The following is an 18,438-nucleotide window of genomic DNA, read 5'->3' on the forward strand; positions in this document are numbered from 1 at the left end:
ACTAATCCTGAGCACTTCAGATCCTAAGGTGATCACTGACTCATTTTACAAGCTATACTTCGCTATAGCACACACTGCCGCCAACTCGTACATTTCATCCATCCATTACACTGCAACCTGAGTCACTCGCCAACTCTCGCCAACCACTGACAGGCACCCTCTTTGGAGCCACCGACGCGTCGCAGTCACGTGCGGGAAGTTTCATTTCGTCCGACTGCGGCGCCTGCCACTGCCTCGCTGTGCTGGCTACGAGCTACAGTACAGTACGAGCTGGTGCTTCTCGATGACGTTGTAATCGCAACTCAGACCTGTCCAGCATAAGACAGACTATCATTGAGGAGGCGTGACCGGGCCGAGTCCTTGTCTGCTTAGGATTTCGTGAGTCACTGCAACACGTTCATGTAAGTGTTTTTCTTTGTGGTGATCCCGTACGTTCGCAGGGGGTAGTTTCTCGTTTGGAGGGTGCCCCCCCGGGCCCTGTGTTGAGAAAGCTCAATAACGCCGAGATTGAGGTCGTACGGAACATGCTTCTCAATTCCCCCCGCATGTAAGAAGTTGACGGGCCTGACTTTCTTTGTTGCTGAGAGTACCGTTTGCATAGTATGCATCGACAGCTCTTATGAACATCGCAGGACATTGCGGGTTGCTTGTATGCCGCAATGATGGTAATGATGGCCGAGGATCGGTACGATATTTCTTTATGCATCGTAACGACCATATGATTCAATTTCTTTGTGATGTCCTATCACCTCAGCCGAACCCACAGTTACCGGAATTCTCATAAGACAATGACGCCGCTTGTTATTCGGTCCGCTAGACGAGCATGCGCATGCACATGGTTCTGGATCTATCGAGCCGCACTTTCACGATATGGTAGTCAGTCAATTGCCACTTTCGAACTCGAAGTTGACTTACACATTAGTACGGCTCATATTTCTCTAGTATCTGCAGCCCACACTCCTCCCTTTACATTATGCGACTCGCCGTGCGAGCTTGCCATCCGCAAGGCTTAATGACAACTACTTACAGTATTTATCGAGATATCGTTGCGATGAGCTCGCATTGTCGAGTCATCATTTCTGACTGACTTCACCACATCATAAGCATCTATACGTACGTGTCGTTCAAGTTGAAGAAATGAATGTGATAGACCCAAAATCGGTCAGCAAGAAACAAACTCAGAATTCACACGAAACGTGTTCTGCTAATGCAGAAAAGCACTGTAACCGTATAACCAGGAACCCCCCATTTCGATTGCGGCAGGCGACTACAATAGATCAATCATGATGCACAGCTCGAAATCCGTTACGCGTTGGTCATGATTTGGTCCCGGTCGCTCGCAGACGTTGTATAGAACTGGTTGCTGTATGTAGACTAGCTCTTAATACGACTCAGCGTCCAACCTGGATGCCCCCAGAGAACTGTAGTTAACGTGCGGGTGACTTGGAGTGGAAACCAAGTTGCTGAGCCGCTCATCAGCCAAGATCTGGATACTCACCCGGAACTCCATCCAGTTATCGAGTCGAGGACGAGGGGAATGATTACTTATATCGCCGGGTTCAAGTGATGAAAGACTTCGGCGGAGTTCTCACATTGCAGATCGAAGCAAACTAATTGTAAAACATCAAGCAGATACTAGTAATTGGCTTCAAAAAAAGTAAACACGCCAATTTAGACGGGACCTTGTAGATACCAACATGAGTACTGCAGCCCACTCCAATGAATCACGGAGATCAAGAAATAACAACGCCATGTTGCATCGAATAAATGTTTGTCTAATAGCAAATCAGTCGGTGTACAAGATATTGAATGAATCACGATGGAACGCTCACCCAAGATTAATCATCGGTAGGGAGGACGTAGCACTGGATACCCTCATCAACATATCCGAGGTTGTTGATGGCATTATCTCTCTCGCTCTTCGACGTCGTGTAGAAGTGATCGGTCGCGGTAGGGCTCCACATGCGGTAGAATGGGATGCTGCCGCAGACTTGGTCAGCATAGACGAACGCAGCAATGGTATCTGTGCCGCCGGTGTAGGAGCCGACTGAGTTTTGTGCCTCCGACTTGGACGTGGTGTAGAAGTTGTCCTGCAGTCCCGCGCTCCACAGGTGGTAGAGCGGGATCGTTGCTGGAACTTGGGTGGAGAAAACACGGCCGGCATCGCCCTCGGGCTTGTAGCCCAGATTGTTGACTGCGTTCTCCATCTCGAGGTAGTTTGTCGTGTAGAAGTGATCCTCGGCGCTGGGGCTATAACCCCGCAAAAATGCGACGGATCTAGAGGCCTCGCCACAGCCATCCTGCCTCGCTAAGAGCTGCTTTGATTCCACAACGATATGTCAATTTCCGGAGAGCGGGTCTCGTTATGCAGAGGGCATACCTCATTCAATGGCTCCTCCGGCTTGGGCACAGCATTTGCGGCCATAGAAAATGCAGCGAGGACCAAGGGAAGAATGCGGACGACGTTGCGAGTGAACATGGCGATGGAAACGATGTGGAGAGGAAAGGATAATGTTCGTGGTTCGCTTCGTTAGTGCTCTTTATAAAGCATGGCGCACTTGTTTAGCTGCCTGACGTCTCACTCTCCCTAATCAAGTGGTAATTGAGTCAATGACTTGTGATTATACCTAGCTGGTGTAGCGAGATACTAGAAATCGGTGACCGACAGGCATTCCGGCAGTCGCTCCCTGCATGCCTCCGACACGCCGCAGTGGTACGAAAAGTCAGAGAAGCAGGGAAGCAATCTTATCCTGATCAGAAGCAGCATATGCTTGTCAACATGGTCGGGCTTACCACAAACAACGTAGAGTTTATTCCTTATATACTGTCAACTTAGTTCGATCATATGGGCGTGCTACTCACAGATTCCGCTTTATTTCTTTGATTGTAAACTGAGACTTTAGGCATCTTACAATGCCGCACCAGCAGGTTGACCAGCATGCGAAGAAGATCCTGAGAGTGATAATGGACGCAGAATGATACATCGATATTATGTGCAGGAAGGAAAGCAGAATTTGATGGCCTGTAGAGCCGCTGTGGCATCTGTGGCGCACCGCTGACGTTGCGGATATTCTCATCGAACTTTCAGGTGGGATAGCACCAGATTTGTCTACTGAAACCGGTACGCCTGGGGCTCTTCCTTTCGGTGATCGAAGATCGCTTTGAGTGACGAGAGATTCCAACGAAGAGGCCAAAACCCACTAAAGGAATTTACGAGTCTACATACGCTCGTCTCCATTGTGGGACTCACGATAAGAGAGGAAGGCTTGCTTGGCATGATAACAGCATTGTATTGAATCATGGTGGCGTCCTTCCGTCGAACCCTCAATACAGGGCGGCATGTGGAGTCCGGCAGCAGAAATGTTCCGCCTTGAGCGAGCCTTGAGGCCTTGAATATCGGCGCAGATCCTCGCCATGGGGCTTGAGCCGTCGTAACTGATACCTCTCCGGCAGTACTATGTCCAGTCATGAGTCTGGCACGCCTGACATAAGGTCGGGAGCTCCGAGTGTTATCGACCATACAATATGAAAATGTCATCGGATTCAGGTAACCTCCGATGCAGTGAAGTCTGCATCACAAGCTGCAATAGTGGCGACGTCCAAACATCCTAGAAAAGGAGATAGCCATTTCTGGCACACGCCGCAAGAGAGTAAGTATTCAATGTTCAAGACTCATGTTTGTGGAATCGAAATACTAGCCTAGAGGGCAACTGCGGATGTTCAGTGATGGTTTCAAGCTCGAGGCTTCGGAGAGTATTGGGTGACTCTCATCAGTGTTTTACGCTGCTTCGAGGGCAGATCCACCGAGCGCACTACTTCAAATAGCACCAGGACCAATTGCATGAGGCTTCGGGGTGATTCTCATCAGTAAATTGTACGGAGAGCAGATCCACCGAGTGCACTGCTTCAAATAGCACCAAAGAACGGGTACTTGTCTTGAGCGATGCAGCAGAGAACTAACCTATTTCCTCACTAGTACTGTGTCTGCGATGTGGTATTTGCAGTTGCGTTCTTGGAGACCTGCCAAAAACGGCGCTCCGGTCTTAGGACGGGCTCACGACTTCGGTGCTGCCGTTACTAACTGCGTGAGCCTCGCGACCTCTCCAACCGCGCTTCCCTTCTTTCCCTCTAATTCGCAATGGCATCTCTCGCCCGGTTAACGTCCCTGTCAACGCAGACATTGTCCCTTCTCCTCGAACGCCAGAGATTGCAGACACTGTCGAACCCAAATGCCTCATCATTACACGTCCCACAGATCGCACGTAACATGCAGCAGTTGCATGTGGGCGTGCTGCAGCTGGAGCAGAACGACGGAAGGTCGGAGGCGGTCAATCTGCTACGAAGCCAGTACGAGCGAATGAGAGACATGCTGGGCTCGGATGCGGACGTTGCGAACGTGCCAAAGTGCGTGCACTGCTGATGCTCAGCCCGTGGAGTACGAAACCTATGCGACAGTATTCCTCCAGGTTTGTGGCACGAGAGTCACCGCAGACAAGCGCAGAGGCGTCGGTGTCCTCATCCTCCCTGCCTTCACCGCCAGTATCCGCCGCTCCGCTTCCAGTGCCAATCAAGGACGACGAGCCAGCCTATGTGCCGTATACCGACGATCCCGAGGCTGCATACCCCTCTCATGAAGAGATGCTTCAAGCGCAAAGACAAATGATGGATGAGCAAGACGTCCACCTAGACCGACTCTCCCAGTCCGTCAATCGGCAACGAGACATCTCGCTTCATATCAATGACGAGCTCGAGGTGCATACCGGCCTATTAGAGGACCTGGATATCGAGATGGACAGGACGGGCGGCAGGCTGAGTGGGGCACGACGCCGCTTGGATCGTGTTGCGAGAGGTGCCAAGGAGAATGGTGAGGGCTCATAGCTGATATCGGCCGCAATGTGTATGGATAGCTGACGTGGCGGCAACATGCAGGCTCAACGGTTATGATTGCCCTGCTCATCCTTGTGTTGCTAATTCTCATAATCATATTCAAGACATGACGGTTCGGACTTCTGCAAACTATGGCTTCATCTCGGATAGGACTTATATATTGTGCAACCATTACATGTTGTACAGCTACCCATCATCTGCTGATGCTCTCCAAGTCGTAACAGCTCTCATGCGTTCCAATAGTACATTCACTCATGGGCTACTCATCGTCGGGCATATGTATTTTCCTTCTCCAACTATTGCCGATATGTTACGCGGCTGCACGCCAGCCAAAATTCACTTCCTCCATCTTCACACCACCCTAATGGACCGATGTCACAATCAGCACAGCTGAGCAATTTGAGCCTCTTGCCAGACGCTGCAGCACTGTCAGCCGCAGGACACGCTATCGACATGAACGCCACATACCTTCGTCCACAACAGCTTTCGAAAACCCTACATTCTCAAATGCCATAGCATTCGGCCTAACCAGCCACCAGTTCATCGTCTCCGGCGGAGGCGGTAAGGATGCAAGCGGGCTGTGCGCTGCGCTTTCGGGGGACTCGAGCTGCACGCTCGCACGCTCCACCAAAGAGGCCACGCCCTTCTTCAATATGATGCTTCCACAGCCAGCACGTGGGCACAGCAGGTCAGAATTGTTCGCCAGAGTGCCCTGCCCGTTATCTGTCACTACGTCCTGCACGCCGTTCGGGAATGCCGTGAGTGCGAGTCCGATCGGCCTGCTACGTGAGTTGGTCGACTGTTGCAGCGCTTCCCACAGGCCTGCAGGAATTGTCGGAGGCTGGACAAGATCAACGGAAGAGAGCGAGGGTGAAAGAATCCTCCGCATCTCGAACCAAGGCCGTGCACCATGCACCACTGCACTCCTGCCTAGCCACTCGAAGCCTGCCTTCTCGTACAGTCCTCGCAGGTCTTCATGCGTAATTAGGAGCACGCGCTGGTAAGGCGAACCTTCCCCCACTGCATTTTCGAGCCGTGTGAGGTACTCCTTGAGGAGGCCGAGCGCGACGCCCTTCCTGCGGTGCTCGGGCGCAACGCAGACCGAGTGGATACATGCGGAAGATGCACCGAGGACGTGTTTCGACATAGAATCATGTGAAAGAGACCCATCCGGCGAGAGTGTTGAGCAGACATAGCCTACGAGCGTACGGCCAGTGCCTGATTCGTCAAGGAGATATGCACCGAGGAAGAGATCTGGCGCGTTCGCCTGACGGTATCTGCTCACGTTTTTGTAGCTGGAAGTATTGGGAGAGATGCTGAGCTCACCGAAAAGCTTCAAGACTGGCAGCTTCATCCGCTGGATATCCTGGACGACAGGTCAATATCAGACGGACCGTGCTCCAAAGACATTTCTACCTGCCGTTTCAATCTCATGTGCACGCGGTACCTCACTTGCTGAGACAAGGTCATAGAATATTGGGATCATCTGGAGAATTTCATACAATTTCAGGAGATCGCAAGCAGAGGTTGGTGGGAGTGGAGGTTAAGTTGAGGTTCCCCTCCTGATTACCATCGCACGCGATCACATGACCCACGCAGACGCGTCTCGCCACGAGTTTGTCGGGAGTTGAATTGCTTGAGCATAATATATCGTGTGCGCACCGTGAGCTCCCAGCAGAACATACTCACATCATTTCTCAATTAAAAAGCCTTATGCACTTTTCTGAGTCCATCTGGTTTCCAGCTTCACATCCATTCCAACCATTAACGCAGAGCCATTTTTAGTAAAGCTCGTTTTGAGCATACTAGTCTAGAGGGTAAATCAGTTTCCCGCAGGTCATGCCCGGTCTGAGTCAAGAAGAGCAGCAAGGACAGGAATGCTGGTGGCAAGTCAAAACACAAGTCCCACATGTTGCAATCTGGTGATTTCCCTTGTGAGTATGCATTGATCACCGCTGGCTAGTATATATACCAAATGACAGATGTTCGCGGATCAGGCCGTCACCTTGAACTTGGTGGGGGGTGCCACTGCACGATCACGTGGCTGAAACGGCAGACTTGGGACTCAGCTTGAAAGTTGACGTTGATGCAGGTAGAAAGGGGTAGACGTCTCTTCGCTCTCTACTTTCACCATCCAAGATGCCTCCCACACCAAGGTCGCAGGCATTCAAAGAAGCTTCAAGAAAACGATCTGCAATTCCCCCTCCACGGATGGGAGGACGCCCGACGAAGCGCGTCCAGCTGGATCCTGCTCTAGAGTGCTTGAACGAGACGAGTTCATCTCCGTATGCACTACAGGTACACATCTATCGAGCGCGAGAGCAAAAGCCCCGCCCGCATGGCTTGTTGTCACCTGTAGACCTCCCAGTCGCCGTATCATTTTACGAGTTGCCCACTTCTCGATTGTCACTTCGCATGGGTCCCTCGCGTCATCCGTCAGGGCTTGCGCATTCGCATCAAGGTGACAGCCAAGCTTCGCACATCGTATCACCTCCGTCGACGCCCTCCATACCCAGCACCCCTACTGAGGTGTCGGCTGGACCATCATCCAACTATAGTCAATCCCAGGACCTGTCATCAAACCTCAGGCCTGTGCTCATCTGCAATCTCCTTCCAATCTCTGATGCTGAGTGGATCGAGAAGAATCCAGACCTGCATAGGGCCGTCGAGGACGCCTTTTCGCAATCTGAATTCGATATATTCATGACATCGATGGATGTCAGTAGGACCATGTTTTGGGCTGTTCAGTTGGTTTATCTGTTGCACGCATTGAAACCTGTCATTGAGGGTGCTATCGAGGAATCGACTTTAGAGAGCAAGGATGTCATTGAAGAATCGGGGGACAAGATAAAGGAACGCCTTCAGGCTCATCTTGGGTAGACGATCATTTTCGTGCGATTCTCCAGGAAATGTGTCGAAATGCCTACAGAATGCGAGATTGGAGCGCGGTTTGCAACTTAGGTAAGTAGTCTCCTACATGTTTCAATACACAATTCCCCGTGCAGCGGCAAACAGCTATCGCTCAAAGCGAGTCGGTCGGGCAGCCGTCAGAGCAGGCACAGGTCCATATGTCCCTTCAGGAGAAAGGTATGAGCCTTTACTGCATGATCTGCTGTGCTATCTTTACTCATACGTGTTACAGCGGCAGAACAATCGTGGCAATGCGAATTTTACGGTGACGCCGCTGGAAATCTGTGGAATCACATTGTCCGACACTACGGTCCTCACTCACTTTCCTCTGTATCCTCGATTTATGCAAACTACGCATCAATCGTCCAATCTTCGGGAATGGGGAAATCAAGGACCGTGGATGAGCTCGCAAAGACTCACTTTCTCATCCCTATCAATCTCCGTCCTCCAGAAAGCATAGGTGTGTCAAGCGAATAGTGTTCACCATTCGCTCAGCTATTATCGCCGTTTCATGTAACTTCACAGGCTTCCCTGCCGCAGACGAGGACATGCGAGATTTCTTGACGGCGCCGCCGTATCGGATGGAAACACAAAATTCGACCGTCAAAGCCTTTTTCGCGCGTATATGCGCATTCCTTAAAGCGTTGATGTTCATCGCAGCGCGCCGCATCGAGGAACTGGATGGGCACTTTGATGATTACACCGACGAGGGGATAGCAGCAGCTTTCAGGGGACTTATGTGCAACGGCCAGACAATGTCCAGTCACAACGAATATCGGAATACATTCTATCGGGAAGTCATAGACGAGGCTACTAAAGTACGTGAGATCATAATCCCGCGAGCACGCGCTGGCGCCGTTATATTGACTTCGTCCAGATCTTGAAAGGAGGGGACGACATGAATAACAAATTCATTACTACCAAGTCTCCCGGTCATTCGCGCCACGTTAAAGAATTCGGGCCTTCCGTTGCATGTGGGCGACTATTGCATGCGCTCGATCGCTCGAGATCGAGTGGCAAGCAGAAGGAGAAGCCTGCCGCAGTAGGTGGTAGCGGTACAGGATTCTTATCCCTAGCGCCGAAGACAGCTGGCGAGGTCCGTGCGGAAGAACTTGTGTGTGACCTCTAGCTGATCTAGTCACCCTTGTTGGATATACAGTCTGATCCTATGAGGAAGAGAAGAGCTAAAATCGTCGATCAGAAGCAGACCCCGCGAATTGTGCTAGCATTCGACGAGGCATAATCACTGCAGGTCTCCGACCATGAGGGAACTACGAACGAATGGTCGCGCTTGGAAGAGGTGCGGCGGGCCTTGCGCGGCATGAACAGCATGCCGTTGTTCTCGCTCTTTGTTTCTACGAGCGGCAAGGGCGACCAGTTCTCACCCTCAAGCGCTATCGACAACGGGTCGAGAATCAAGAATGGCATATGGCATATGGTTTCTCCCTATTCGGACCTAGGCTTTGATCACTTTGCCAGGATGTTTGATCCTGATGAAAGCTGGAGGTTGGAAAGTGTCGTCGACGAAGAATATATGAGCGGGTTGGGCCGTCCTCTGTAAGCGCTCAAACTGCACGAAGCATTCACGCATATGATTGTTGACCTTATGGTTCGAAGTCTTGGCTCCCGCTACAAGTCAGGCGATACTGCAGTAAGGGAAGGTCTGATAGGATTTGCAGTTGACAAGCTCATAAACCGCAATATGTCGGACCTTCTCACGCACAATGACCCGAATAGAAAATTGGACAAAGAGCTTACCGACGCTCAGAAGTTTGCATGTCTATCTCAGCGCCTCGCGTTGGACTTCATGTCCACACGATACATCATGAAGGAAGAACAAGAACAAGTAGCATCGCATTTGCGCATCTGTCTCAACATCGACAACAACTTCAAGAGCATGAAGACCGCTTCAGCATCTGAGCCGATGTTTGCGGAAGCCGCCTACAAAGTCATGCAACATTTCAACCCTGTTGCAGCTTTGCTACGCTCCTTGCAAGGTCTTCGCATTCATCAAGGCTATCGCGGAGAACTGATCGTCCTGTTGCTCCTAACCATGGCCCGCGACCTTGCCGTCGGACCCTCAAGGCTGGACGGACGGCCTGCCAGTGGTAAAAGTGGTCGTATATTCTCTATGACCGAGTTCATCCAACAACTCTTCCCGCGCTCGGCTAACACAATCCTGGACGCTCGCCCCTCACGCGACGACGGGATGACACACACCTTGCGGAAGCATATTGAAGGATCCGTCGTTCATTTCAACCATTTCATGCAGGTCCATCAAGGGAGGATGATCAGGCGCAGATTCATCATCCGTTCGATGGCTCGGGGAGCGGCCATCTTGCCGGGTTCGTCTGAGCCTGGCGTCGACTGCTTGTTCGGGTTTTGTGCGTTTGGCTCCTCGATGCACATCGGCAATGTCGGTATCTTCATGTGCCAAGACACGCTCGGTCCACGGTACGCAGACGAACCAGATTGGAGCTTGCACGATGCTATGGATCCGACGAAGCTCGAGATGTTTGAAGAGGAAGACGACGGGATTCATCGAGGAGCCGACGGGTCTGTCCTTGCACCGGTTCCCGTCATACGTGTTGTCTTTGCTCTAAACGCGGACGAGTCGGTCGTGGTCGTGAGACCGAACACGGGTGAGGACCCCAATCCTTTGTTCAGGACGTACGATATCTGGTGCGCCGGTATCAGCAAGGAAGAGCTCGGGCCCGTCAATTCCGATAATTTCGATAGTTGGATGGCTCTTCGCAACCGGGCTGATGCTTGGCGTTCGACTTACGAGGAGCCGGGTGTCCCTGAGGAGCAGCTTGAATTGCGATGCATGTTGACGCCTGGGGCGGCTGCGGAGGAGGCTTTCTTCGCGAACTGGGCGAAGGACCATATGGGGATTGTCTGATTTGGACGTTGGATTGGACTTGTATGGCTGAGAATTGATGGAGCTGGAGGAGAGGATGGCTTTGCATACGGGCGTAGAGATCTGGATTGCGGCAAGGTCACTTACCTCACGGACTCACGGACTCACGGTTTCGGAATGGACGCATCACGACCTGAATAAAAATTATCGATATTTATGAATCGCTATACAGGTATTTTATCTTGTCGAAACGTGTGGCATGGGGTTGAACTCACTCCCTCACGCGCACGCGTCGTACTGCGTAACCCACTTTGCGACTTCCATGCCAATGCGAACTTGATCAATGAGGTGCCGTCAGCAACGGACTGCTTTCAGACGTGCGATCATATCTTGTACAAACAATATAATTACAACAGTTGTGCGTGCGCAAGTCCAAATTATCGACAATTTTTACACTGCCAGCCCTTCCGGGCGGTATACTCAATCAATGTTGATGATCACCTTCAACGCCTTGTTCTGGGACGCAGCGGCGAAGGCATCGTAGGCCTGCTCCATCTCGCTGAACTTGTATCTGTGCGTGATGAGCGCGCCCGCGTTCAGCTTACCGCCCTCGAGCAGCCGGATGAGCATCGGCGACGTCACCGCGTCAACCAAGCGCGTTGTGATGCCTGAGCAAAACCAATTATCAGTGTCAGACGCCGACGGTGAACTGTTGCCCCACGTACCAATGTTGCGATCCCACAATTTCTCCATGTGCAGGTCAACGACGCCTCCGTGCACACCGATGTTCGCAATATGGCCGCCGACGCCGATGATCTCCTCGCACAGCTCGAACGTCGGCTTCATTCCCACCGCCTCGATCGCAGTATCGACGCCCATCCCGCCGGTGATCTCCATCACCTCCTGAACCGCGTCCGGGCCCGACACCACCGTATGCGTCGCGCCAAGCTTCTTCGCGACCTCGAGCCGGTTCTTGTCCAAGTCGATGCTGATGAGCGTTGACGGAGAGAACAGCTGCGCGGTCATGACCGCCGAGAGGCCCACGGGTCCCGCGCCGACGACGGCGACGGTCGAGCCAGGCTTTACCTGGCCATTCAGCGTGCCGCATTCGAGGGAGGTGGGGAGGATGTCGCTGATCATGACGAGCGCATCTTCGTCCACGCCGCGGGGGATGCGGTAGAGCGAAGCGTCTGCGTGCGGAATGCGCACGTACTCGGCTTGGGTGCCGTCGATGGTGTTTCCGAGCGTCCAGCCGCCGGTCGTGCAGTGCGAGGGCATGCCTTTCCGGCAGTACGGGCAGGTCCCGCAAGCGGTGATGCAGGAGATGATGACGCGGTCGCCTGGGGCGAAGGCGCTGACGCCGGTACCCACCGACTCGATTGTGCCGAGTCCTTCGTGCCCGAGGACACGTCCATGGGGTATAGATGGGACGTCGCCCTTGAGGATGTGGAGGTCAGTCCCTGGGAACCGTGATAAGCCAGAGCAGGATGAACACGACAGTAAAGGCACGCACCGCAGATGGTAGTCTTTGAGACCTTCACGATGGCGTCCGTCTCTTCAGATAATGCAGGCTTTGGGCGCTCGAGGACGCTATACTTGTTCTTCCCCTCGTACACGAGTGCCTTCATCGTAGTCATGGTGCGTATCAGTTGTTGACGCTGAGGAGAACAGTAAACGAGATGAGGATGCGACCTTCAGGGGACAGGAGGAGAGCGTACGAGGGGGGACGCGGCTAATTTCGGAAGGGCCGATGCAGCGGCCGAGAGCGAGCGGGCGGTCGCTACGCGGAACCTGTCGGGGCAAAATCAGCGTTAGGCTGCGCCGCGCTGGAGGAGCATTAGATCGCACATGTTGATGCAGTGGTATCAAGGAAAAGGGTGGTGGTGGAGTCCTTGGTCCCCGCATGACGATGATGTTATATAGAAGGCACATGGGCGCTAGATCATATGATTGATCTTGAATGGCCAGATGGGCCTTGCGGGGCATGGCATCGCGAAGGCCGAATCGCGTGGTGATGTAAACGTTTGGAGGAAACGTTATGAGCGGCGGAGGCCGAGCCATAAGCGTCGGTGGGATGACCTATGATCGAGAACATGTCTGCTGTGACATCAGGGGAGAGCTTGGGTGCGACTGCGCTTCACAAAATTTAGTTGAGGACATACGAGCTGATGCAAGCAATCATGCCATTGGAAATGTTCCCGCTTCTTGCAGATCCAAGGGCGGATTCCAGCTGCAGCTGCAGCGGAGCGAGGTCAAGACGCCCACCGCCCGATTAGATTGGGATCTCATCAGCTGGCGCGTGATGAAAATACATTTCATTCCCCGGTGGCCTGGCCATGGTGTGGAGGTCCGTCGCTCAGTCCTCATAATTTAGCCGGATTCTAGTTGCTGTTGATACGCAGATACGCAGGTCATGCTGCCCACGTCAGAGGGCTGAGTGTCCTGAAGAACCACCACACAAGATCGCCTTTGCACATCAGGTGAGGATGCCGGGACAGTGCAGACCAGACTGCGCGTTTTAAGACGACTAGAGCTTTATGGCACCTTATAAGATTGTCAAGTCTTATCCTGGTTCGTCGAGGAACCTAGAGCACACCACATACTTTGTTACTGGAGCATCGTATATCCTGGTTTGTACAATTTTGACAGAATGTCCAGAGTCTGCGGTAATCCAGGGCGACAATTGGTGGAGGAACATGGAGGCTGCTGCTACGAACAAAATTGCACAAGTGCAGCGTGCATTCTTGACAGCCGACCTCTGCCGAATTACACAATAGTTGAAGACCCAATGCAGCCCAGCATAATACAATGTAATAGACTTACCTTGTCGGAGGTGCTGTGATCTTGCATCTGCCAAAGCCCTGATGTTCCGTCGAGTCGAGAGGAGCGGTGACACATTCTACTACTTTAAAACACAACCAAGCAAAGGAGAGACAGTGCATACCTGAGCACGATATGTTAAACGGTATGATGATGCTGGTGCAAAGAGAACGTCAATGGTGCTCGAATCTCACGAAGAACCGTTTTGTTTGACCATGAACCGCTCATCATCCCGTTTTGAAGGTCTTGTCATCTTCAATCATCTCATTCAACCATACTCTGTCACATCGATTAGGCCATATTGAAATCCACCAAGTCACCACCCCGCTTCATTTTGCGTGACCTCCCTCATCTCATCCATCAGCGTTCAAACACGCACGTTCATATACTCAATCCTAACGTTTGACATATCCCACCCACTCCTCGGCTCCTGGGCTGCCTCCCCAGAGCGCTTCGAGGTCAGCGCGAGTTAGGAAGCCATGATCCTCCCAAGCGAAACCGGGGAAGACGACTTCGGTGATGAGGCACCCCGTGTGCTCTCGGGCGACTGCTGCGTCCTGCGTTGTGGAGGATGTGGGCGAAAGGTCGGCCGGTAAGAGGCGGGACATCTTCCAGATACCAGAGGGAACGAGTAGCTGGAGGACCTCGCCTGCGTGGATATTCGGGCCCATCACCTAAAAGCCAGATAACGGTTCAGTGGATGATCTGAGGTGTCGATCGTTCATGATGATACCTTCCGTTCAACGAGAGGAAGACTACCCGGTGCGATCAGGATGTACTCCGCACGGCCTTGGTGCAGAACATGCATAGTCTGTTGCATCGTTGTGGCAAATATCAATTGGCTGAGTAAGTGGCGCATATAAGTACTACAAGTGGTATGGACTTACCGCGGACCTGTTCATGTGAAAGACACCATTTGGTTCATCCGGCGTAAGAAGGTAATAGATACTTGTCGCCAAGGAGCGAAGTGCGCCATCTAGGGCGAATCGTCCCCATCAGTACCAGTACAATGATCGATGAGTGTGCCTCAGGTTATGGCTCCAACTCGGGGCGATTGTCTCACCTGCAAAAGGCGAAGGAATCTGTTCCGTTTGACGATCCGTCTCCGCAAAATAGCCTGCACATATCGCAAAATACAGTTCGTCACGCAGATAATCACTGCCGGTCGAACGACATCACCTCCTTCAGGATGTTTTTGTAAAGCTAGCTTGTCTATCAGCACCGAGTTTGGGATCGCATAAGATTTGTATTGTTGTTGAGTCATCGTTGTATTCAGCACAACAGGAGATGATGACAGAAAAGCCTATGAATAATGACGTGGCTCGGTGAGCGTTTCAAGTGTTGATGCGATTGCTATTATGGAAGGATCCTTCTCTGATTCACGCAACACACATCCATCTTGCGCATGTATCACAACAAACATTTGCCTGTTCCATCGGCTCTACATCTCGTAGCAGAGGGCCCGATGAATTTTTGAATCCTCGATCCGCCCGAACTGCGATATCGGTTAGAAAACCCGATGACATTTGAAAGACGCGCCCAATGCGCTTGCTTGAATTTTTATTAAAACATGCATATGTTTTAGGATGATGCATCGGACATCGGAGAGACCTTCTGAGAAATGCATCCATCTGCCGCAGAGAATTCGGTAGATGTTCCCAAGACGTTCATCGGACCAGAGATTCATTTTTAAATCTTTGTGTATTGTACCGACGCGATCACGTGCGAGTATCACGTGATCAATCGCCTTTCCAGGAACGATAGACGCCTATTCTTTGACATTACCAGCGTTGTCGGCTGCGTACTCATTCTCAGCTTTCCCTCCACCTCGTCTGCATTCTGGCATTCATCGAACGCTCACGTTTGCACGTCGAGGAGAGTGCTGAAGACAAGTATCCTTCAGGCGGGACGGACTCATCCATCAATTTATCCGGTGCGGACTTCTCCTATGTATCATGCGGAACGGTTGCTGAGTTGGTTGCGCAGTGAACGCTGGCAGGAGCCGCCGCGTAGTCTTTTGTCAGTGTATTGGTCGGGACGTCCACTGTAGGAACTTAGGAGGGCGATAAGATCAGCCAGGTTAGCCCGTTTTAAATCTCACACTCTCACCAGCAGTGACCGATAGCGCCCGTATTTAGTCGCGCGCACCGCCGTCGCCGCCCGTCAACCATCTGTCCATTTCGACCATGTCCTGGAAACTGGGTTCGAAGAGTGCGCGGTGGATTTTATGCTCTCCTTGGCGTAGTTGACGTAGCTTCGCAGAGTCAAAAGACGTCAAGCAGGATGGCGTCGTCTCTCGCTCTGTGACGCCTATGCCCTCGCGTTCTGTTACCCCTAAGCCGCCGGATGTGCAAGAGTCGAACCTGCGTCAGGGTCTGCTCACCATTCGGATATTCTCAGGTACGTTGTCCCCCACATGCGGTTTGCAGCCATGTCAATTGACGCATGGCGATCAGGGCGCGGATTGGCCCTGCCACCTGGTATCCTCGTGCCCGACATCATCCAGAACGCCATCCAATCTGCCCCACCCCCGCAGCGCAGCAACCGCGAGAGCATGCAACGCCGGCGGTACTGGTGGCTCCCATACGTCGTGCTCGAGTTCGATAAGAACGAGGTGCTAATCGATGCTCTCGGCGGAGATCTGTCGAAGCCGGAGTGGAACTATAAGGCCGATTTGTGCGTGTCTGCTTCCTAGTTAGGCGGATGCAGCTGATGTGCGCTCCAGCGACGTCTCTCGCATGTCCAACATATCTGTCTCGGCGTACCTGCGTACGGCGCGGTGCGTGCCCGGGCAGGGCGATATGGGCAATGACTTACTCATGGCGCGCGTGGACCTCACTCCGACGCTGGACGGACACGTGCGTCAATATCAGAGTCTCGTTCTCCCTTGTCTTCACACACCCTTCCGCAGCGTGCCTCCGACCAATGGTACACGGCATCGGCAGGCTCGGGCTCGTTCCACCTGAAGATCGACTTCAAGCCCGCACGGCACGAGTCGCTCACGATCGAGCAATTCGACCTGCTCAAGGTGATTGGCAAAGGCAGCTTCGGGAAGGTCATGCAAGTTCGGAAGAAAGACACGCAGCGGATATATGCCCTCAAGACTATCCGTAAGGCGAATATTGCGCAGAGACCAGGCGAGATCACGCACATTTTGGCGGAAAGGACGGTGCTGGCACTGGTGAACAACCCTTTCATTGTGCCGCTCAAATTCTCGTTCCAGAGCCCGGACAAGCTGTACTTGGTGATGTCGTTCGGTGAGTGATTTTGAGGCTTTGTTCATTTTATCGAGGCTCATCGCGCTGGCTACCGGTCAGTGAACGGTGGCGAGCTGTTCTATCACCTGCAGCGTGAGGGCAAATTTGATGAGAACCGCAGTCGATTCTATGCTGCTGAACTGTTGTGTGCCTTGGAGCACCTGCATAGTTTCAATGTCGTCTACCGGTACGCCTTTCCCGATTCTGTACCCTGATCTCAGTGGGCTCATCTTGCCTCTAGGGACTTGAAGCCGGAGAACATTCTTTTGGACTACACTGGTCACATTGCCTTATGTGATTTCGGGCTGTGCAAGCTCAACATGTCTGAGACGGAGAAGACGAATAGTACGCTGTCCGCTAGTGTTGGGATATATGCTATCTGACTTGGCCGTTTCAGCCTTTTGCGGTACACCAGAATACATCGCACCTGAGCTTCTGGAAAGCCAGGGATACACGAAGACGGTTGATTGGTGGACGCTTGGTGTGCTGCTGTATGAGATGATGGTATGGCTCTATGCGTATCCTCCTGGACGATAATTCACCTGTCGTTAGACTGGTCTGCCACCATTCTACGACGAGAATGTGAATGTCATGTACCAACGCATTCTCTCGGATCCTCTCCTCTTCCCTCCAGACATGTCGAGCGATGCCAGGCACGTCATGATTGGTTTGCTTCACCGCAACCCGAAGCATCGGCTTGGAGCCAATGGTGCGGAAGACATCAAGCGTCATCCGTTCTTCTCCAAGCACATTGACTGGAATCGGTACGCATATCACTATTGAACGAAGCCATGTTTCTCACCGGTGTCCATTCGCAGGTTAATGGCGAAGAAGATTACTCCGCCGTTCAAGCCCAGTGTAGTACGTTCCGAGCATTACTTCGCTATACTGTCAAACCCATCTCTCACACTCATGTAGGACTCTGTCCTTGATACCGCCAACTTTGACTCCGAATTCACCGCGGAACAAGCGCAAGACTCGCACGTCGATGCTACGCCACTATCGGAAACGGTCCAGGACCAGTTCCGCGGTTTTACATACAATCCCGGAAACGAGTATCTCAGCGAAAGCATCAGTTACCCCAGCGTCATGGGATGAGGGTACTCCATAGATAAGTGCCGGTTAAGCACACCAGGAGCGCTTCTTGTCACATCCCTGCCGTGTCTTCATCCCGTCCTCGCTTCTCCTGCCCTTCTTTCATGCTGACCCTGCGTTCCACTGCTTTTGCCCCTATCACGTATATTTGCCCCCGGCCTGTTCATTTCGAACTTCCTTATCCTTTTGCGCGGCGGATCCTATCGTTTGGTCGTTCATGCGGCTACCGCTACTGACGTCGTGCCTGTTCTCGCTGCTTGTATATGAGTTGAATACCACCCGCCCGACGGGCGCGGATCGTATTGCGTTGGCACGGACTTGCACAGTGTAGCCTAGTCGACGTCTTTTTTTGCTGTTTTGCTCTGAGTTTTGCATCCTCGCTAGAGGTGTACGAGAAGTAGACCCTGTATCGATGGAATTTTCAGGCACGTAGTTCCGCTACCGATATGTAAATGGCATAGCCTCGCGGGTAGGCGTGGCGCAACCTCGTAAGTGCGGCAGGAGCGGCTCATGTCAGCATGGCGCTAGACATACAGGCGTCCGCGAGGAACGAACTTCCGGAAACGAGCTCATTATGGCACGCTGCAGAGGTCTGCTGAGTGGCAGTCC

At 52.5% G+C, this 18,438-nt stretch overlaps 10 protein-coding genes across 10 annotated transcripts; 4 read left to right on the top strand and 6 right to left on the bottom strand.

Moving 5' to 3' along the window:
• Positions 1 to 286: 286 nt before the first annotated feature.
• On the bottom strand, positions 287 to 1,004 carry LAESUDRAFT_728888 (uncharacterized protein). Its single transcript, XM_040909535.1, has 4 exons — positions 943 to 1,004; positions 755 to 876; positions 602 to 685; positions 287 to 547 (listed from the first exon to the last, which is right to left on the bottom strand). Exons 3-4 carry the CDS (start codon positions 606 to 608, stop codon positions 384 to 386), a joined length of 171 nt encoding a protein of 56 aa, XP_040761349.1. The 5' UTR covers positions 609 to 685; positions 755 to 876; positions 943 to 1,004; the 3' UTR covers positions 287 to 383.
• An 834-nt stretch (positions 1,005 to 1,838) lies between these two features.
• LAESUDRAFT_704244 (uncharacterized protein) lies at positions 1,839 to 2,457 on the bottom strand (the record flags this gene model as incomplete). The annotated part of the gene is made up of 2 exons (XM_040906543.1): positions 2,381 to 2,457; positions 1,839 to 2,315 (listed from the first exon to the last, which is right to left on the bottom strand). Exons 1-2 carry the CDS (start codon positions 2,423 to 2,425, stop codon positions 1,839 to 1,841), a joined length of 522 nt encoding a protein of 173 aa, XP_040761350.1. The 5' UTR covers positions 2,426 to 2,457.
• Positions 2,458 to 4,138: 1,681 nt separating this feature from the next.
• Positions 4,139 to 4,997, top strand: LAESUDRAFT_659143 (uncharacterized protein; the record flags this gene model as incomplete). Its single annotated transcript, XM_040904790.1, has 3 exons — positions 4,139 to 4,404; positions 4,467 to 4,864; positions 4,930 to 4,997. The coding sequence occupies 3 exons, from the start codon at positions 4,139 to 4,141 to the stop codon at positions 4,995 to 4,997; spliced, it is 732 nt and encodes a 243-aa protein (XP_040761351.1).
• Positions 4,998 to 5,183: 186 nt separating this feature from the next.
• LAESUDRAFT_744505 (acyl-CoA N-acyltransferase) lies at positions 5,184 to 6,429 on the bottom strand (the record flags this gene model as incomplete). Its single annotated transcript, XM_040911318.1, has 4 exons — positions 6,304 to 6,429; positions 6,214 to 6,253; positions 5,356 to 6,164; positions 5,184 to 5,332 (listed from the first exon to the last, which is right to left on the bottom strand). The coding sequence occupies exons 1-4, from the start codon at positions 6,371 to 6,373 to the stop codon at positions 5,184 to 5,186; spliced, it is 1,068 nt and encodes a 355-aa protein (XP_040761352.1). The 5' UTR covers positions 6,374 to 6,429.
• A 1,432-nt stretch (positions 6,430 to 7,861) lies between these two features.
• Positions 7,862 to 9,147, top strand: LAESUDRAFT_328454 (uncharacterized protein). Its single transcript, XM_040902037.1, has 5 exons — positions 7,862 to 7,974; positions 8,030 to 8,257; positions 8,323 to 8,615; positions 8,675 to 8,893; positions 8,957 to 9,147. The coding sequence occupies exons 1-5, from the start codon at positions 7,956 to 7,958 to the stop codon at positions 9,038 to 9,040; spliced, it is 843 nt and encodes a 280-aa protein (XP_040761353.1). The 5' UTR covers positions 7,862 to 7,955; the 3' UTR covers positions 9,041 to 9,147.
• A 118-nt stretch (positions 9,148 to 9,265) lies between these two features.
• LAESUDRAFT_728892 (uncharacterized protein) lies at positions 9,266 to 10,867 on the top strand. The gene is made up of 2 exons (XM_040909536.1): positions 9,266 to 9,354; positions 9,415 to 10,867. The coding sequence occupies exons 1-2, from the start codon at positions 9,278 to 9,280 to the stop codon at positions 10,697 to 10,699; spliced, it is 1,362 nt and encodes a 453-aa protein (XP_040761354.1). The 5' UTR covers positions 9,266 to 9,277; the 3' UTR covers positions 10,700 to 10,867.
• Positions 10,868 to 11,137: 270 nt separating this feature from the next.
• Positions 11,138 to 12,285, bottom strand: LAESUDRAFT_659186 (alcohol dehydrogenase GroES domain protein; the record flags this gene model as incomplete). Its single annotated transcript, XM_040904792.1, has 3 exons — positions 11,138 to 11,325; positions 11,383 to 12,117; positions 12,171 to 12,285. The coding sequence occupies 3 exons, from the start codon at positions 12,283 to 12,285 to the stop codon at positions 11,138 to 11,140; spliced, it is 1,038 nt and encodes a 345-aa protein (XP_040761355.1).
• A 618-nt stretch (positions 12,286 to 12,903) lies between these two features.
• LAESUDRAFT_328376 (uncharacterized protein) lies at positions 12,904 to 13,687 on the bottom strand. Its single transcript, XM_040902036.1, has 3 exons — positions 13,481 to 13,687; positions 13,261 to 13,415; positions 12,904 to 13,190 (listed from the first exon to the last, which is right to left on the bottom strand). Exons 1-3 carry the CDS (start codon positions 13,553 to 13,555, stop codon positions 13,028 to 13,030), a joined length of 393 nt encoding a protein of 130 aa, XP_040761356.1. The 5' UTR covers positions 13,556 to 13,687; the 3' UTR covers positions 12,904 to 13,027.
• A 20-nt stretch (positions 13,688 to 13,707) lies between these two features.
• On the bottom strand, positions 13,708 to 14,815 carry LAESUDRAFT_683452 (uncharacterized protein). The gene is made up of 5 exons (XM_040905825.1): positions 14,657 to 14,815; positions 14,541 to 14,594; positions 14,365 to 14,453; positions 14,211 to 14,288; positions 13,708 to 14,151 (listed from the first exon to the last, which is right to left on the bottom strand). Exons 1-5 carry the CDS (start codon positions 14,739 to 14,741, stop codon positions 13,873 to 13,875), a joined length of 585 nt encoding a protein of 194 aa, XP_040761357.1. The 5' UTR covers positions 14,742 to 14,815; the 3' UTR covers positions 13,708 to 13,872.
• Positions 14,816 to 15,262: 447 nt separating this feature from the next.
• Positions 15,263 to 18,157, top strand: LAESUDRAFT_728895 (Pkinase-domain-containing protein). Its single transcript, XM_040909537.1, has 13 exons — positions 15,263 to 15,410; positions 15,464 to 15,556; positions 15,616 to 15,688; positions 15,740 to 15,877; positions 15,934 to 16,153; positions 16,203 to 16,335; positions 16,389 to 16,734; positions 16,795 to 16,921; positions 16,976 to 17,079; positions 17,132 to 17,238; positions 17,287 to 17,498; positions 17,553 to 17,595; positions 17,653 to 18,157. Exons 3-13 carry the CDS (start codon positions 15,664 to 15,666, stop codon positions 17,830 to 17,832), a joined length of 1,635 nt encoding a protein of 544 aa, XP_040761358.1. The 5' UTR covers positions 15,263 to 15,410; positions 15,464 to 15,556; positions 15,616 to 15,663; the 3' UTR covers positions 17,833 to 18,157.
• Positions 18,158 to 18,438: the final 281 nt, after the last annotated feature.

This window comes from Laetiporus sulphureus (assembly GCF_001632365.1).
Source record: "Laetiporus sulphureus 93-53 unplaced genomic scaffold LAESUscaffold_38, whole genome shotgun sequence".
In the NCBI taxonomy this organism is placed as follows: Eukaryota; Fungi; Basidiomycota; class Agaricomycetes; order Polyporales; family Laetiporaceae; genus Laetiporus; species Laetiporus sulphureus.

Bases quoted from the DNA above. Each gene is read 5' to 3' on its own strand.
- LAESUDRAFT_683452 (XM_040905825.1), bottom strand. From the start codon at position 14,741: ATGACTCAACAACAATACAAATCTTATGCGATCCCAAACTCGGTGCTG. The intron at 14,454-14,540 runs GTGAGACAATCG...GATTCGCCCTAG, and splicing joins GATTCCTTCGCCTTTTGCAG to ATGGCGCACTTCGCTCCTTG. The intron at 14,289-14,364 runs GTAAGTCCATAC...ACGATGCAACAG, and splicing joins TTCACATGAACAGGTCCGCG to ACTATGCATGTTCTGCACCA.
- LAESUDRAFT_328376 (XM_040902036.1), bottom strand. From the start codon at position 13,555: ATGTGTCACCGCTCCTCTCGACTCGACGGAACATCAGGGCTTTGGCAG. The intron at 13,416-13,480 runs GTAAGTCTATTA...GTAATTCGGCAG, and splicing joins ATCACAGCACCTCCGACAAG to AGGTCGGCTGTCAAGAATGC. The intron at 13,191-13,260 runs GTATGTGGTGTG...GGTGCCATAAAG, and splicing joins TACGATGCTCCAGTAACAAA to CTCTAGTCGTCTTAAAACGC.
- LAESUDRAFT_328454 (XM_040902037.1), top strand. The intron at 8,258-8,322 runs GTGTGTCAAGCG...GTAACTTCACAG, and splicing joins CCGTCCTCCAGAAAGCATAG to GCTTCCCTGCCGCAGACGAG. The intron at 8,616-8,674 runs GTACGTGAGATC...GACTTCGTCCAG, and splicing joins TCATAGACGAGGCTACTAAA to ATCTTGAAAGGAGGGGACGA.
- LAESUDRAFT_728892 (XM_040909536.1), top strand. From the start codon at position 9,278: ATGTTTGATCCTGATGAAAGCTGGAGGTTGGAAAGTGTCGTCGACGAA. The intron at 9,355-9,414 runs GTAAGCGCTCAA...TATGGTTCGAAG, and splicing joins AGCGGGTTGGGCCGTCCTCT to TCTTGGCTCCCGCTACAAGT.
- LAESUDRAFT_728895 (XM_040909537.1), top strand. From the start codon at position 15,664: ATGTCCTGGAAACTGGGTTCGAAGA. The intron at 16,336-16,388 runs GTGCGTCAATAT...ACCCTTCCGCAG, and splicing joins CTCCGACGCTGGACGGACAC to CGTGCCTCCGACCAATGGTA. The intron at 17,080-17,131 runs GTACGCTGTCCG...TGGCCGTTTCAG, and splicing joins TGAGACGGAGAAGACGAATA to CCTTTTGCGGTACACCAGAA.